Source organism: Chrysoperla carnea, chromosome 1, assembly GCF_905475395.1.
Source record: "Chrysoperla carnea chromosome 1, inChrCarn1.1, whole genome shotgun sequence".
NCBI lineage: Eukaryota > Metazoa > Arthropoda > Insecta > Neuroptera > Chrysopidae > Chrysoperla > Chrysoperla carnea.
In genome coordinates this window covers 71543491-71560076 of record NC_058337.1, presented here as the reverse complement: position 1 = coordinate 71560076, position 16586 = coordinate 71543491, and the positions used below count along the sequence as shown (strand labels likewise).

General features: G+C 30.4%; 2 protein-coding genes across 5 annotated transcripts; one reads left to right on the top strand and one right to left on the bottom strand.

Moving 5' to 3' along the window:
- Nucleotides 1–8: 8 nt before the first annotated feature.
- LOC123301581 (nuclear pore complex protein Nup93-like) lies at nucleotides 9–8787 on the bottom strand. 3 transcript variants are annotated; one of them, XM_044884416.1, is made up of 11 exons: nucleotides 8652–8787; nucleotides 7583–7929; nucleotides 6507–6797; nucleotides 6056–6198; nucleotides 5445–5675; nucleotides 4730–5034; nucleotides 4256–4447; nucleotides 3586–3712; nucleotides 3273–3516; nucleotides 1829–2272; nucleotides 9–158 (listed from the first exon to the last, which is right to left on the bottom strand). In XM_044884416.1, the coding sequence occupies exons 2-11, from the start codon at nucleotides 7925–7927 to the stop codon at nucleotides 39–41; spliced, it is 2442 nt and encodes an 813-aa protein (XP_044740351.1). In that variant the 5' UTR covers nucleotides 7928–7929; nucleotides 8652–8787; the 3' UTR covers nucleotides 9–38. The 3 variants fall into 3 exon arrangements, with proteins under 3 accessions (XP_044740351.1, XP_044740359.1, XP_044740343.1); XM_044884424.1 differs by lacking the exon at nucleotides 8652–8787 and adding an exon at nucleotides 8035–8055; XM_044884408.1 differs by lacking the exon at nucleotides 8652–8787 and adding an exon at nucleotides 7985–8006.
- Nucleotides 8788–10526: 1739 nt separating this feature from the next.
- On the top strand, nucleotides 10527–15743 carry LOC123301602 (CDP-diacylglycerol--glycerol-3-phosphate 3-phosphatidyltransferase, mitochondrial). 2 transcript variants are annotated; one of them, XM_044884435.1, is made up of 4 exons: nucleotides 10527–10606; nucleotides 13588–14616; nucleotides 14683–14843; nucleotides 15481–15743. In XM_044884435.1, the coding sequence occupies exons 1-4, from the start codon at nucleotides 10550–10552 to the stop codon at nucleotides 15722–15724; spliced, it is 1491 nt and encodes a 496-aa protein (XP_044740370.1). In that variant the 5' UTR covers nucleotides 10527–10549; the 3' UTR covers nucleotides 15725–15743. The 2 variants fall into 2 exon arrangements, with proteins under 2 accessions (XP_044740370.1, XP_044740378.1); XM_044884443.1 differs by lacking the exon at nucleotides 10527–10606 and adding an exon at nucleotides 13389–13519.
- Nucleotides 15744–16586: the final 843 nt, after the last annotated feature.

Sequence of the window (16586 nt, the reverse complement as noted above, 5' to 3'; positions counted from 1 at the left end):
GTGTTTTTATTTTGATATAAAAAGTAGTACAAAAAACCTTAATGCATTAAAATTTCCATACGAACTAAACGAATATTTGTATCACCAGGTAGACGATATGGCAATGTTCCTGCAAAACTCGTTAATGCTTTGGCTTGATCTCGTAGAAAATGTAGTTGCTGAAAGAAAATCAAAAGTTAATTTACTGAAATTATGGGTTTATCCTCACAAAAGCTTTTCAAGCGTTACAGACGGGCATTGAATAATAGAATTTATATCAACATCAATGATTTATAATCAAAATAGTAATTAATAATCAATTTGTAAGAGCTGAAAATTAAAACAAATCTGCATATACATAAGCGAAATACCACTGACTCACGGATTTATCACGAAATCTCTAAAACTATGCTCCCGATTGACTTGAAATTAAGCATAGTTACTCTTTTTGCGATGTAGACGCTCCCTAACGGATTTTTTTAAATTTAACTCCTAAGGTGGTGAAAAAGAGGATGAAAGTTTGTGTATGGAAATCCCATGAAAATATTTTTATAAAAAAATACAGATTATGTAAATTGATATGTGGGGCTTTTTTTGACACTTTAGGTGAGCACCAACGAAGAAATTAAAAAATTTAACTCTTAACGTGGTGAAAAGGAGGATAAAAGTTTATGTGGGTACATTATAATAGATCAACTGAATAACTAGGTACTTAACCGATTTGAAAAATTATTTCACGTAAAAAAAGCTTGATCATCAGCGTGTAACATGGGATGTCAAAAAATTAGGGTTCCGCATCAAAAAATTAATATCGTTAAAATTGTGAAAAAGGGGGATAAGTGACGGAAAATGAAGTGAAGATTATAACACAATAATCTTTGTATTTAAAATTAAAGTTTCCCGGCGAAGCGCGGATGGTTCACAGCTAGTTTTATATATGTTATGACAAATAAGTCTCCATCGATCCCTCTTCTGGCAAAATTTTATCAAATTTAATCGGAAAAAATGCCGGTTCGATTCAAATATTTTTCCCTTACGAATCCCCATTCCTGATATATGGTAATTCTAGAAGTTGGGAACATCATATTCTACATAATATGTACACATTTCTGCACCACCTGTAAGGTTGTGAACTTGGAGAATTTTTTTTAACATGATTTCTCTGGTAGACATACTCCACACTCTATTGAGATGAAAAAAGTCAGATAGTATTCTATTGACTGAAAAAATGGTACTATTGGTAATGATCAAATTAGTTTGGATTATTGTTGATTTTTTAAAAATTTTATTATGATTGATAATCTTGTTTATCAAAATAGCTCGAGGAGTACGTCAACTGGCGAAACGACGTTAAAAAAATGAACACTATCTCACAGGTGGTGCTGAAACGGGTGCATGTTATGTAGAATTCAATAATGAATAGTAATGATTAAGATATCTTAAAAAAAGTAGCTTTGATAATGTATATTAAGTTAGCTACGTTTTTCAAAAGTGTAGCATTGGCTATTTTTCAACACCACCCTGACACTCTAGTTTTTTGTTATCCAAACGTTCTAAAATACATATAAAATACTATAGTACATAGTTCAATAGGAAAAAATATTTTGGTTAATGCTATGACATAGGTCTGACGCGCTTACGATTAGTCTATTAGTGTGAATTGAATGTATAGGACGGATAGTATAGCAGATTCTGATATCGACTTGGATTAATCTTTTTGCGCCTGAAAAACTTTCTTATGCATAATTGACACTTTTTAAGGATGTCAATTAAATGAAAATTCATTTCGACGGCTGTTTTAAAATATTTACATCTGAATAGAAACAAACTATAATGCAAAAATACTCACTGCAAGTTTTTCAGTTTCATCAATACGTCCTTTCAAATGTTCTGTACCTTCATCGATGTGAGTATATCGATGATATAAAATATTCATAGTAGCCAACAAAATATCTGGTAATACACGACACACTTCACTCTCCAAACTCTTAAAATTGCTCACTTTCTCATCCACTTCATTCATCGATAACGGAATTATTTGTAATTTTTGAATTGCTTCTAAAGCTAACACATATTGTCCATTGTGATAATGATCGAAAAAGTTGAGTAAATCTTTTAATATATAAAATGTTGTGTAAATTTGCCGTGAACAATTAAACGAATCACCCACATAACGAAAAGCTAGCTCCTCTGCTAAAATTTGTAAACGTTCACGCGTTGAACCAGGTACTGGTGCAAGATGTACAACTTGTGATAGCATTGTAGACATTAATTTTAGAACTTGTTCATGTTTCTGCAAAATATATTTAAAATAAGCATTTCAGTTTTCAATATAATGGACTTGGAGACACTGACACAAAATTTCCATTCAATTTATTACAGTAGAGTCGTTAATAGGTCAAATCATGTAATCATTCATAATCATTCATATCTATCATGATTAATAATAATCATGTAATTGAAAAAGGATTAAAAGAAGCTTATCTTTTTTTATCTAATGATTTTCTTTATACCTTTCAGGAAAATCATCAAGCCATACTTTTCAGATACATCCAAATAGCCGACATAACGCCATAAAATGCAGCTTAATTACGATGATATGGCGGTTAATTGGAACCATTGGGAAAATATGACATGATGATTTTCAAGAATGACAGAAAGAAAATTCATTCAAAAAATTAGCCTGTAGCAATTACCCTTCGATTACTCCGGGACGATCAACAGTGTAACCATCATTTTTTTTTATTTAATAATTACGTAATTTGATCTACCGGCGGGTTGCCGTATTGAAACAAATGATTTGGAAATCTTGTGTCAGCGACTCCAAGTCTATAACAATACTATTTTAGAATAAATATGTATATTACGTCAGTAAATGTACTAAGTAATATTGCTTTGCATTAAATTACAGAAAATTATTTTATATTTTAATCAAGTTTAGTATCATCTACTGATAAAGATTATAATTACCAACATTAAATGAGTATGTATACTCAGTGTAAAAAAAAAAAACGCAAGGATTGTACATCCGCGCGTTTTTTGTGTAACAGAATAATGTACTAAAAGATAAAAATTAAATTTCCATATTATCATAATTAAATTTCCCTTAAGTAATTTTTTATAAAGTTTACCATTTACGATTATGGCTTATTTATATTTTTTAGCGTGTGATCGAAAATAAAATAAAATACGAACAAAAGTAACAAACTTCCCTATTGTCTGATCTACATATTCTATGAGTATGCATATGGGACTATTTTTTGAAATAAGTTTATCTTTTATAATTTACTTACATGTGCTAAATCGTATAGTTTAATAGCATCCTCAAAAAGTCCCTTATGATTCAATTGGTCTGCTACCATTTCCGCAATCATTTGCGTATTGATACCAATCGAACTAAATTGATCCACTAATCCCTTCAAACGGGTACCATTACTTTGAATTTTTCCAAATAATAAGTCATAATCACGACATTCTAGTGCTAAATCGGATACACAAACTGCAAATAGATTTTGTCCTTCAAGATTAACAAGGTTTCTGGAAAAAATATTGAATTAAAATCATCCTACTTTAAATATTGGCTAAAAAATTGAATAAATTGTATACCTCAAAACAAAGAAGTATTGAATTGCTTCTGATGGATTTGTAATTTCAAAACGATGTACATACAACATAATTAAACGTACAAAATTTAATCGCCGACCAGGTTTGGGATCGCCAGGATCTTCCGATACTAAAACATAAAATTAGTATTTTAATTAATAATAACTCAATGATGAAACGGGTTGTAGACAGAAATTTCTGTGCTTTTTTTTTTTTTTATTAGTTGGCATAGTAAAATTCCTTTGATCTAAGTATTGTGATAAAGAAAAGAGCGATGAAAAAGTTTCTCTTTTTTGTTTTCACTTATATATCGAAAATAATCAACAGAGAATGAGAGAGTAAACGATTTGCCAATAAAGAGACTGCCAAACTGAAAATATAATTTTATCAAAAGCAAAGTTATGTTACTAGTTAAATCTAATAAAGAAACTTTAATGATTTCCAATTTTTATACGATAAGTTCGAAGCTTCTGTTAACCGTTTTTTCAACAAACAAAAATCATAGCATCGAATCCTCCTATTGTTTGAAAATAATTGTAGATTCAAAAAGCTTTCAGTAGTTTTATCACGTAACTAATCAAAACAAAGCTTTAAAATAAATTCCTTTTATTCCAGAATTTCTGTCTACCCCTCCCCCTTTCCAGCATTTGTTAACTAAACTGTAAAATCTTACATAATGGAGATTGTACATCACGTGGTAAAGCTAATAAATAAATTTCATTTAAGGCAATTGCCATATGAACTGCATGTACTCTATAACGTTCGATACGTGATAAAAATTCAATGGCTGCCTCAAATTGTCCAGTTAATGCTAATACTTGAAAATATAAGTGGGGTTGTTTATGTGCTTGATAATGTGTTTCACCTGAAAATAAAAAACAAAATGAAAATATTCGGGATTGATAATTTTTTATATTTTCGTAATTTTTATATGTGAATATCTTCTACAGAACATGTACACTCGTAAAGTCATATCGATTGTATATTTTAGTTTTCCGACCAACACTTTCAAGATTGGATAACAAATTATCCAAAAATCCATTTTAAATTTATTTTAGGATCATAATATATAAATTGCACATATTGCAGTTTGAAAACGTAGAACCGAAAATGGCGATTTTAAAAACTAAACACAAACGTTACTTACCATAATATTCCAAAACAGTTGTTTGTAAATCACTGAAAGTTAATTTTTCACCTTCAGCATCCTCTCGAATTAAAGTTAATTTTAACCATAAATAATCGTCAGCAGTTTGTGCTACTTCAGAATGCTCATCTGCGACATCACAACATCCCAATATACAGTAAACAGCACGTTTAAATGGATCCGTAGTGTTACGAACACTGCGTCGATATTGAATTTTAATCATTTGCTCTAATTTATTTATCTTTTTTAAGTCACTGGTTTTGCTATATTCCTCTAAAATTGGTTGAAGTTCTTCACACGCCATTCTTTAAAAAATAAATTTATAATCTGGTCAAAACCTGATTTTAGGGAAATATTAAAAATTGACAAATTCGTAAGAATAAAAATCGATAAGAATTTAAGATACAATTTTATAACGAAATATACATTTACAGTACATGATAGGATCATAGCTGTAGGTTAGTGTTTAGGTCTGGAACATGTTATAAAAACTTCAGCTCGCCATCCCTCTTCCGTTTTTGAGTTGACGTGGTGACTGGTAGACAGACAGGCGAACGGACAAATAGAATGGACTAACTAGGTGATTTTATGAACACCTATACCAAATTTTTTTCTCTCATCAATATTTCTAAGCATTACAAACCATAATTGGAAGGTACGAAAACACGTAAGATCGCTTAGATAGTTCGAAGTTTAGATAGAGGGAAATACTCACCCAGCATGTTTGATACATTCAAGGGCTGCCTTAAAATCTCCACACCGTATACAGTAATAGATCATTGGCCATAAGGGTCGATCATCAATTAAACCATCTTGTAAACCTAGATAATCACCATGAAAACGTAATCCAACAAAACTACGCACAAGATGATAAGTTCCAGGTACACCTCCACGTCGTGCATTTTGTAAATCCTCCGTAATAACATTATTAATATACATTTTGTATCTAAAAAAAAAATATAAAAAATTATTCTGAGAATTATACAGGAAAAATGAACATAAATAATATCAGACTATATTACTATTAAAAATTTACAATTTGATATAAAAATATTAAAATACTTTAAAACGAATTAATTTCAACATCAGGTAGAAATTAAGAAGATTCATGGCACGGAAAAATTTAAATTTTATAAACATTTTTTGTATTTAAACGTTTTCTGCAACTCTCACCGCTTAAAAGTTATTAAGACGCAGAATTAAGACGAAGCTAATGATACCTCCTACGTTAAAATTCATCAAGACGTTTAGGGTCCAAACGATCCAAATAATACACATTAACTTCTCCTTCTGAGGCAATCAGGTAAAAAATTCAAATATATTTACCTATCTTCTAAGTATGTCCGAGCTGCCTTTATGATAAAGTTACATCCAGGTGCTGTGCTACGATTTATTAAAGGATCTTTACTTCTTGGTAATGGAGGAATATTCAGCATATAGCTTAGAATATCCCACATTTCATTAACTTTCTGAAAAAAAAATTAAATAAATCGGTTGCAGTAATTTTTTTGTTTTATAAGAAAATTATTTTGAATCATTAATTAAAAATAATTAGACCTTACGCGATTATTACATCAATGAAAATATCGTTTAACAAAAGGCATTATATTTTCAATATAAAATATAAATAAACTTTTCATTTTTACTGAACTGTGCGAAGGTTTTTTACCACTTTGTGAGTGAACTTTTACAAATTTAGGAAAATAGCTCTTTTTTCTGGTTTTATTTAGAATTATCATATGCTGCAGATTAAGTTTAGAATTACTATATTTATTACCGTATCTTGGAAGTCTTTAGCTATCTTTGCAAAACATTCAACCAAAGACACTTTCTTATTATTCTCCATAACGAATTTATTATATTTAAATATTTCCTTTGCAAATAAAGTTTCTTCAACGGTTAGCGGAGATGGTGATGGTACTTCAGGTAACACGGATGTACGGAGTGTTTTATCTAAATTCAAAAATTCTTCCGATGGTCCAGTCATAGCGCTCAACAATTTATACTTCTCTTGATCCCATTCATTCTCAATATACTCCCATTGAAGTTCTTGAACTTGTGACAATGTCTGGAAAAATTATTACTCATTAATAGCATAACTATAAGGACAAAATTAGTTTCTAAGACGCCAAAACGCTTAGAGTTGTACACAGCTCTTCTATAGCAAGATAAGTAATAAAATAAGTAAAAATCAGTTTTAATATTTTTATTTGTAACTGAAAATTGAATCGTTTATGGGTTTTAAGAAAGTTTCCTCACCAGTAATAGAAAAAAATAAATTAGTAGAAAATGATCCAAATTTTTAGTATGTTGTAGTTAACGATACATATTATTAAATCAAAAAAAAAATTTGGGTATCTTATCGATCAATTAAGAGAGTAATTAATTAATTAAAAATACACTAAATAGCATAGCATGATATGAGGATGATTATGTTAGCTATGTTATTTAGTGTATTTTTAATTAATTAATTACTCTCTTAATTGATCGATAAGATACCCAAATTTGTTTTTGATTTAATAATATGTATCGTTAACTACAACATACTAAAAATTTGGATCATTTTCTACTAATTTATTTTTTCTATTACTGGTGAGGGACCCTCCTTAAACAATGTTTAATAAATTCGAAAAACATCGGCATATATTGTTTATTCCTTTTAACTATTGAAAAATATAAAATATGGTTTGCTTTTTAATCGTTTTATGGGTTTTAAGCAATGTTTAATAGCTTCGAAAAACATCGACATATGTTGGTTATTCATTATAACTATTGAAAAATATATAATATGGTTTGCTTAAGTTTCTATTAAAGTTTCAGTAGCCTCGGAAATCTAGATAATTAATTACTTACACGTTCGTTAACTTCGGAGATAATTCGTAAAATGGCGCTTTCTGTTTCATTCTTTAAAAATGTATGGATATCAGAATCGGCAATTGGCTCAAGTGGTTCAAAAGTTTTACGAGATATTAAATTCTCTAATTTTTGTGAGATTTGTGGCAAATCGATACCTTTTGAACCAAGTAACAAATTAGCTTGAATATCTTGTGCACCTGATTGGGCAACACGGGCGTACAATTCATTGGAGGCTTCTAAAACTTGTCGTAGACTACGGTCAACTTTAGGTAATTCATCATTTCCTTCGAGATCATTAGCTAGTTTTTCAGCTTGAAACAGGAGATCGTTGAAATCAGCCATATCTAAAAGATAATTTTTTCAGTTAGAAAATTATTATGTATAAAACGAAATGTCTACTTTTTAAGTTGAACTCTTTGCAAAAAGCGGCAAAGATTCAGTTTAGTTACTTTTCTTAAAAATGCTCCTAGAACGTCAGAAAAAAATCAAATTCAAGTATATTACACATCTAGGGAACAAGACTAAAGAATCGCCCTCAAAAGTAAAGAAAAACCCTCGGCTACGCTTTGTTCGACAATGAACATGATATCTGAGACATAATTTATTTGTTCCCGTGGTGTGTATACTATTTTTCTTCTCGATGGAGGCGGAGAGCGGCAACGTTTAGCATAGCGAGGCGAAAGTTGACACTTTCTGGCTGGAGGAGAGAAAACATATTTTTTCTTATCTCCGTGCACAGTGTCAACTTTCGTCCCGCTGTGCAAAACGAAGTTGCCGCTTTCTGCCTCTCTCTGGGGAGAAAAATAGCATACACACCACGGTAGCAAGTAAAGAAAGTCTCAGATCTCATTTCAAGCCAAGGACATTCTTTACTTTTGCTAAGTAGATGTGTAATATACTATTACGTAGATTACGAATTTGTTTGCGGAAATAGTGAAAAATTGATAGTTTTCATTTAATTAAATAAAATTAATTCAAATTTCTTTGTCATTTTCACTTATCTAGAACTATTTTCTTATCTAGAAGTAAATAATTGGTTAAATGATAAGAACCATAATTGGCTTACCCTTAATTACTTTAACAATTATCAAAATTATATGTTAATATTATTAGTTTGTAAAGTTTGTAGATACTACTAGGTATGTATCCGTTAGGTTATGTTATTGTATGGTATGTATATAATGTCTTGTGTTGACCATGGTAGAACTAGACAAGGTAGGTATACTCGATATAAGACGAGTTTTGGTTCAGTTCGTGCATGTGCCGATCAACGCCATTTTAGCTTTTTCCCGCTGCTTGATTCAAATGTTGTAAAAAACATGAATACGTTTGTGTGAACAATCCTTGTGTGAAAAATATTCCTTACATGAATGAATAATTAATGATTAATGAACTTTTTCCGCCTCAGATTTTTTCAATTTTTTATGAGACAACTCGACTTTGCAATAATATGTAAACAAAACAATGACCAATTTGACAGCTCGAACGGAATAGTGTAGGCGCTGAGTACCTACAAAAACATTCTTAACTAGAACAAATTTGCAATTTTCTCATATATAATTATTTGGGATTTTCTCATACCTTTAAAATGAGTACAAAAATATTATTAATTGGCCAATCTATGGAGGTTTTAAACCAAGCGTTTTGCGCCGACCTATTGTGCAATATAATTTTTGTTTATAATTTTAATAATATCTCCGGTTCTATTGGTCCTATCAAGACGAATAAAAAAAGAAAATATTTTCTTTTTCATGTTGAATGCTATTATGCTAAATTTTCAATAACTTAGGAGTTATGGCCGTATAAACAATTTATTTGTTTATAACAACTTTCCCCACATTTTGAGCTATGAGCAAGCTGAAAATTCAGATTCAGCGGGTCAAAATACGTCGATATAAAAAAAAAATACACTACTTGTTCGGTAGGACCTGTAATTGTATAGAAAACCTACTCAGCGCCTATACTATAAATAAATAAGCAATATGGCGGTGACTGGGTACCGTGCGAGAGAGTGAAAGAATGTCCCCATCCTACTCCTACCTGCAAAAGAGCATACCTTGCCTAGTTCTACCTAGGTGTTTATAAAGTATTTTTTACTTTACCATGAAATATAGATTACCTTTATATATTACAGGGTGTATCCCATCATTTAAACATATAAAGAAATATACTCAACATACTAAATATAAATGTATTTACCGTATTTTCTTATATGTTTTGCATTAATAAATAAATCCTAGATCACAGGGTGAAAGTCGAGCCAAAAACCCGCAGGAAACCTGCAGATCCGTGCTAACAATTAAGACGCACCCTTAAAGAGGCTTGCAAAATGATACCACGGATCCAAAGATAAACGAAGGGCCAAAAACCGAACCAGACCCGTGCTAACACGAACCCATGGACACTACACAAGGATACTAGCAACTCAAGTTAACCAAATCTGCTCAAACAAAAAGTAGCAATAGTCCTCTAACACCTGTTTTATTTATAAAAAATAAATCTAACAAAATGGCAAATACAATTATGTAATTTGTTATACTGCATATTCACTTCGGTGCGAAAGAAAGCCAGCAACGCTATAATTTCTGTCATTTCGTTGACTAATGTCAATTCTCCAAGAACCAAGAAATATATCTCGAACCCATTAGAGGCATCGCCATGTTTCGGATCATAGGATAAATGAAATCACAGAGTGAACGCGAATGACAAAAAATTGCAGGCTGATGCATTCAACCTGTGATTGCGTTCACCTGTGATCCGCGGGTTGACCATGCGTCGAATGGGTTCCGGTTAGTACAGGTCGGGGATTTTTGTGTACCCTACTTCTTTTTAGTATATTGAGTATATTTTTTTATAAGTTTATATGATGGGAACTACCCTGTAATTTATAAAGTTATGGGTTTGTACTTTATTTTAAAGTGAAAATATTTTAAACATACACACTAAACGTAAGCAAACATAATTATGTTTTCATTTTTGAACAGTTTTTATATAATTTTGGCAATATTAATAATAATTAAGGTAATTAAAAACTGTTTTTTAATTTATATAATTAATTATTTATTTCTATAGATACGAAAATATAGTTATATATTGATACGAAAAATGAATGAAAATGATTATGAAATTTTGTATTTATTTTCGTTAATTTATAAAAAAAACGGTCAATTTTACACCATTTCCAAACGCATTTAATCCATTTTAAAGCAAGTGAAATATACAAAATTTAAAAACTCCCTGACGTCTCCCCCTCAGATTTTCTTGAAACATAGCCAAGAGTGCTCTTTCAAATTACTTTAAAAAAAAGCCGCATTCAAATCGTTTAACCCGTTTAAGAGTTACGGTGATACAGGCAGCAAAGACAGACACATAGTCTATTTTAAATATATCAATTGCACTGATCTCTATATAATTGGATAAAAGATCTATATGACGTAAAAAAATAAAATTAAGTACCTTTCTATGTCTATATTGATTGTATTGAAGCTTTCCCAGCGCCTAAGAATAAGTGGCTGGGAACTAAACAAAATTCCTTGACGTGGCTTGCCATGGTGGGCAAACCACAGTCATATACTATATATAGTCTTCTGACAAAACCATGGGTCTATTAATGAAAATGTTTTAGTTACATTATTAAACACTAGACAGCGCTACATATGTAGAATCCAAATATACCGCTAGTAGAAAATAAATAAACAAGTTTAATTTTGTATAAATTCTATTTATATTTTCATTAAATTAATAAAAAAAATTAATTAATTGATAATAATATTTGTTGAAAAAAAAAATTAATTAATTATTGGCCAGTGGTTTGGATTCGATACTGGTGGCGTTGCTATGTAGCAGTTTTACGAACTAACGCGGACATTAATAAGGGAACATATGTTTCTAGACTTAGATTAGTCCATGTTCATAGAATCACCTAATTAGTCCATTTCCGGTTGTCTGTTCGCCTTTCCGTCTGTCCGTTTGTCTGTCAACACGATTACTCAAAAACGAAAAGAAATTTTGATAGCGTGCTTAGGACATAAAAAGTGAGATCGAGTTCGTAAATGAGCAACATAGGTCAATTGGGTCTTGGGTCCGTAGGACCCATCTTCTAAATCGTCAGAGATAGAACAAAAGCTTAAATGTAAAATATGTTCCTTATAAAAAAATAAACAACTTTTGTTTGAAACATTTTTTTGTAAACATCACTGTTTACCCAAGAGGGCGCTAATTAGGTGCAAATTGTATAGTGTATATTAATGTGGGAATATCAGTTATGTGTGTGTGGCTATTTAAGAGTGGATATCTTTATTTATTTACGTGACGTCAAAAAACAAACGATTTCGTCATCAACACTGTCTATACATGGCATTTAAACAATTAAGTAAGTCAATTGTTTGTTTTCACTTGTTATTTATTATAGTACACGAATTTTGTAATTCTGTACTATTTATATCCAAAACTAGTTATGGATACATATACTAACTAGTTTTGGATGTAAATAGTTCAAAAATGGAAAAATTAGTGTCCTATAATTATGTTCATGTCTTGGAACCCTGCCTACTTGACACTACAGATTGAACTGATTACCATATGCACAGATTATAAATTATTAATAATAATAATAAACTTTATGCCAATTGGTTAATCAAAGTAATATTGTTAACATTATATAACTTATACACAGAAAATCAGAATAAAACTGAAAGATAACACAGTACACAAAAAAAAAAAAGAAACATCATGAAACATATAAATAATAGAAATTTTAAACTAAATGGGCCATCAGAAATAAATGAATAAAATGAAATCTGGTCACAAGTACAACAAGGCAGATTGAAATTCAAAGATATTGTGAGCGCTTGTCCAAGATGAAGCGTAAATATTTATAGATTGCTTTAAGATCTACAATATTCTTAGCATCCAAAATCAATTTTGTATTATATTCAACCCGCGACGGTAAAGATCGCCCCTTTCTTTTCCTACTGTCCCATAGCACTCTTCTATAAGATGTTCGACTGTTTCAATTCCGTTACACAGAACACAAATCCTCTCCCCACTTCGCTTTTTCTTATTTTCCCAAACAAACCTGTTCATTCTGAAAATAGCAATAGTTCTTCTTACATCTCTGTCTGTTAAATTTATATATACTGCTCCATCCTCATAGTGATCCAATTTTGAATACAAATCCAATGAAACTTTATTCCTCATATCCAATAGCATTTCTTTCAGGAATTTTGTACTTTTGACATGTTTTCTGATCTCCAAATAATTGTCATGAGATAATTTATTACATAAATAGATAAGCAACTCTACTGAGTATGAAATGTTGTCCAAAAAGCCCCCTGGAGTAAGGCACTTACCCTTTTGAAGATGTCGGTATTTGTCATGTGTGGATTTCTAATTATAACGTCATAATAAACACTTATGGCGTATAATTAGAAATCTACATATGACAAATACCGATATCTTCAAAAGGGTTCGTTTCCATAGTGCCACAAGTCCTAACTGCACTTGTTAAAAGTGAACTCATGAAGGTTTCTTATAAGCTTCATGAGTGAACTAGTGACTTTTTAAAAGTTAGTTTTATACTTGTGGGTAGTACACATTTAAAAAATAAGCTAGTGTAGCAATACTTTCTCATAAATTGTCAATGAACCATTCATTCTTCTGTAAAAAAGTTTTATTCATTATGCATCCATACCATATTTTATATCTATGCATTTTAAAGTGACCTGTAAAAAAGTTCCAATTTAACTCGGTAGATAGAGTCTTCTTTAGCAGGAATGTCGAATACATTTCAAAATTTAATTATGTCAATTTTTAAACGTCAAAATTTGAAAATTTGATTTATGTTATTACTAAGGAACAATGAGTGAAATATTCAAATTAAATTATTTTTAAAAGCTTAACATATTTTTTTTTCTAATTTCATTACACAAAAATGTAATTCTTTGATAGAAAATTTGAATTATATTGAATTTTTATTAATTTAAAAATCTGATTTTTTGTAGATGATATTGAGACGAGCGTTAGCAACGTTAGTTGAACAATCTACAACAGATTTGAATAAAACAAATTATATAACAACAGATACTGGATGTAATTCAATAACATGGTTAAATTCGTTGGCTCCATGTTTTCCAGTGAACAGCACCTGCATTCAAATTATGAACACCCCACAACATTTTTATAACAGTTTAGTGGAAAAATGTTCGACGGCAACGAAACGAATAACCTTAGCAAGTCTATATTTGGGTACAGGACCATTAGAAAAAAATCTAGTCGATACAATATTAAACAATCGTTACCTAAAAAATGGCACACTTAGTGTGAATATTTTATTAGATTTCTCACGTGGATCGCGCGGAGACGTAAACTCTCGCACCATTCTCTTGCCGTTAATTCAACAGCATAAAAATTCAGTGAATTTATCATTGTATCATACACCAGCGTTGCGAGGGCTATATCGAAAAATTTTACCCCCACGTTGGGTTGAATTAGTTGGCTTACAACACATGAAATTGTATATATTTGATGACTCCTTAATTATTAGTGGAGCAAATTTATCCAATGATTATTTCACAAATCGTCAAGATCGATATTATGTAATTGAGGATAAAAAATTAGCAGATTTTTATCATGAATTAGTTACATCGGTGCAAGAGTTTAGTTTAAATGTTGATGAACAAAACAACGTTGGTTTGTCAAAGAAATGGTCACATTTACCGTATTCGGGTAGTCAAGAAAAATTTGTACATGAAGCAAGTTCCAAGATTAAAAGTTTATTAAATCGTACAGCTGAAGTACAAAAATTTGATAATACTCTAAGCACAAAGGATTCATGGATTTTCCCATTAGTTGAAATGGGTCAATTAAACGTGCATAATGATAGTATAGTAACGAAAACTTTTTTTTCCCGAGCTCAACCAAATTCTACAATTTATTTGGCCACTGGATATTTTAATTTGACCAATGATTATATGCAAACTTTAATTGATAAACGTTCGGCGCAATGTCGAGTTTTAATGGCACATCCAAAGGTATTTTTTTTTTATATTTTCGAACCTATAAAGTAAAGATTTACAAAACGGATTTGAAAAATTTAGGCTAATGGATTTCAAGGAGCTAAAGGTCCGGCTGGAGGAATACCAGCTGCTTATAGTTTGTTGGCAAAAAAGTTTCAGGATCGTCTTAATGGTAAAAGTGATAGTATTCGATTATTTGAATATTTACGACCTGGTTGGACGTATCATGCAAAAGGCTTGTGGTAAGTTTTTTTTTTTTTTTTTGTATTCTCTCTTCAAAATTTAACTATTTTCGTGCATCATTTAGAGAGGGAAATATTTAGTATTCTTCATATAAACCATTCGGTTTTCGAAAAATGTTTCAAATAAGAATTGTTTGTCTAGACGTAAATAGTATTTCCAAAGACGTACCAAAAAAATCTAAATCTCTTAATTCCATGGATCGTGATTAATTTAAGTTTCTAAAATACAAAACGAACAACTTATGTATGAAACTTTTTTCGTAAACTCAATAGATTTCACACATCATTTCAATTAATTTGTTTTAAATTGAAAGAGGCAGAAGTAAATTCAAAAGAAAAAGAATTTACTTCGTTAAAAATAAATTACTTACATTTGAAAATGTTTTCGTGAACTCAATTAATATTTTCAATCAATCCACTTATCATTTTCAATAAATATATCTACAAAATTGTAATAAGAGATAGAAGAAAAGTTCAAAAAGAAAATTTATTTTAATAAAAATAGACAATTTACGTTTGAAACTTTTCGTGAACTCGGTAGATTTCAATATCCGTTGCGACACGCCTGTAAACATAGATGTGTGGTTTTTTTTTCCACATCAGGTACTAATTTTGTCTTAACTCATAATATTTTTAGGTATTATTTACCTGAACACAAATATCCAGTTTTAACGTTTATTGGCTCACCAAATTTCGGTGCACGTTCTGTAAAACGTGATCTTGAGACACAAATTGTAATTGTTACCAAAAGTGACGAACTAGCACAAAAATTACATGAGGAGTGTTCCAGTTTGTATAATAATTCATATGAAGCAGATACAAATCGACCAGTACCATATTGGGTACATGCTGTTGTATATTTATTTAAAAATTATTTTTAAATTAACCATAATTCTTTGAAATTAAAAAAGTTTATTTACCAAGAAAAATTTATAATCGTAATATTATGTATTAAATATAATATATTGAAGTGTTTTACATGGAAAATTCGTAAACATTGTTTAATAAAATAAAGTTAGTTAAAAACTTTTAAAATAATTGTTAAATATCTCCTGTAGATTTTGTTTTAGAAAATATGTTAATAAAATTATTACATTTGTTGTACAAATTTTGTGTTTAATCCTACTTTTATCAAAAGTTGTTTATTTAGTTATATATTTAAGCAGCTCAATGTGTGATAAACCTAGATTTATCGTGCAGGTTTGGTGCAAGCCGTGTGCCAAATTTACTAAAGCACGCCGACAGTAGATAGTACCTACTGTACGAGGACTCGAGGAGCTAAATCTAGAGAGAGAACTATTTTTAATGAATCCCAAATATAAAATATTCATTTTATTATCTACATTTTTTTTTTAATGAAATTGAATGACTTATAATATCACTAGCCTAACCCGTCTGCTTCGCTGGACGATCTTAATTATTCTCCCATGCATAACACTAGAAATGAATGTTACTTTTTCTTATACAACCAAATTATTTTGCTTTTAAAATAGAAATCGTACAGTGAAGCGAGCGGGTAACATCTGCCTTTATAAATTATAGTCTATGTGTTATTCTAATAAATAAGCTACATTATATTGTAAAGTTGCATTAAAATCCATTCAGTAGTTTTCGATGTCGACCACCGAAGCGAGCGAGAAATTGCTAGCGCGTGATGTTTTTCGGACTAAAGCCTTCCTCGATAAATAGGCTATCCAATAATAAAATAATTTTGAATTTCGAACCAGTAGTTCCTGAGATTAG

Coding starts and splice junctions, on each gene's coding strand:
- LOC123301602 (XM_044884435.1), top strand. CDS start 10,550: ATGTTTTCATTTTTGAACAGTTTTTATATAATTTTGGCAATATTAATA. Junction 10,607..13,587: donor CAATATTAATAATAATTAAG/GTAATTAAAAAC, acceptor GATTTTTTGTAG/ATGATATTGAGACGAGCGTT. Junction 14,844..15,480: donor TATCATGCAAAAGGCTTGTG/GTAAGTTTTTTT, acceptor TAATATTTTTAG/GTATTATTTACCTGAACACA.
- LOC123301581 (XM_044884416.1), bottom strand. CDS start 7,927: ATGGCTGATTTCAACGATCTCCTGTTTCAAGCTGAAAAACTAGCTAAT. Junction 6,798..7,582: donor TCTCCGAAGTTAACGAACGT/GTAAGTAATTAA, acceptor TAATTTTTCCAG/ACATTGTCACAAGTTCAAGA. Junction 5,676..6,055: donor CGGACATACTTAGAAGATAG/GTAAATATATTT, acceptor TTTTTTTTTTAG/ATACAAAATGTATATTAATA.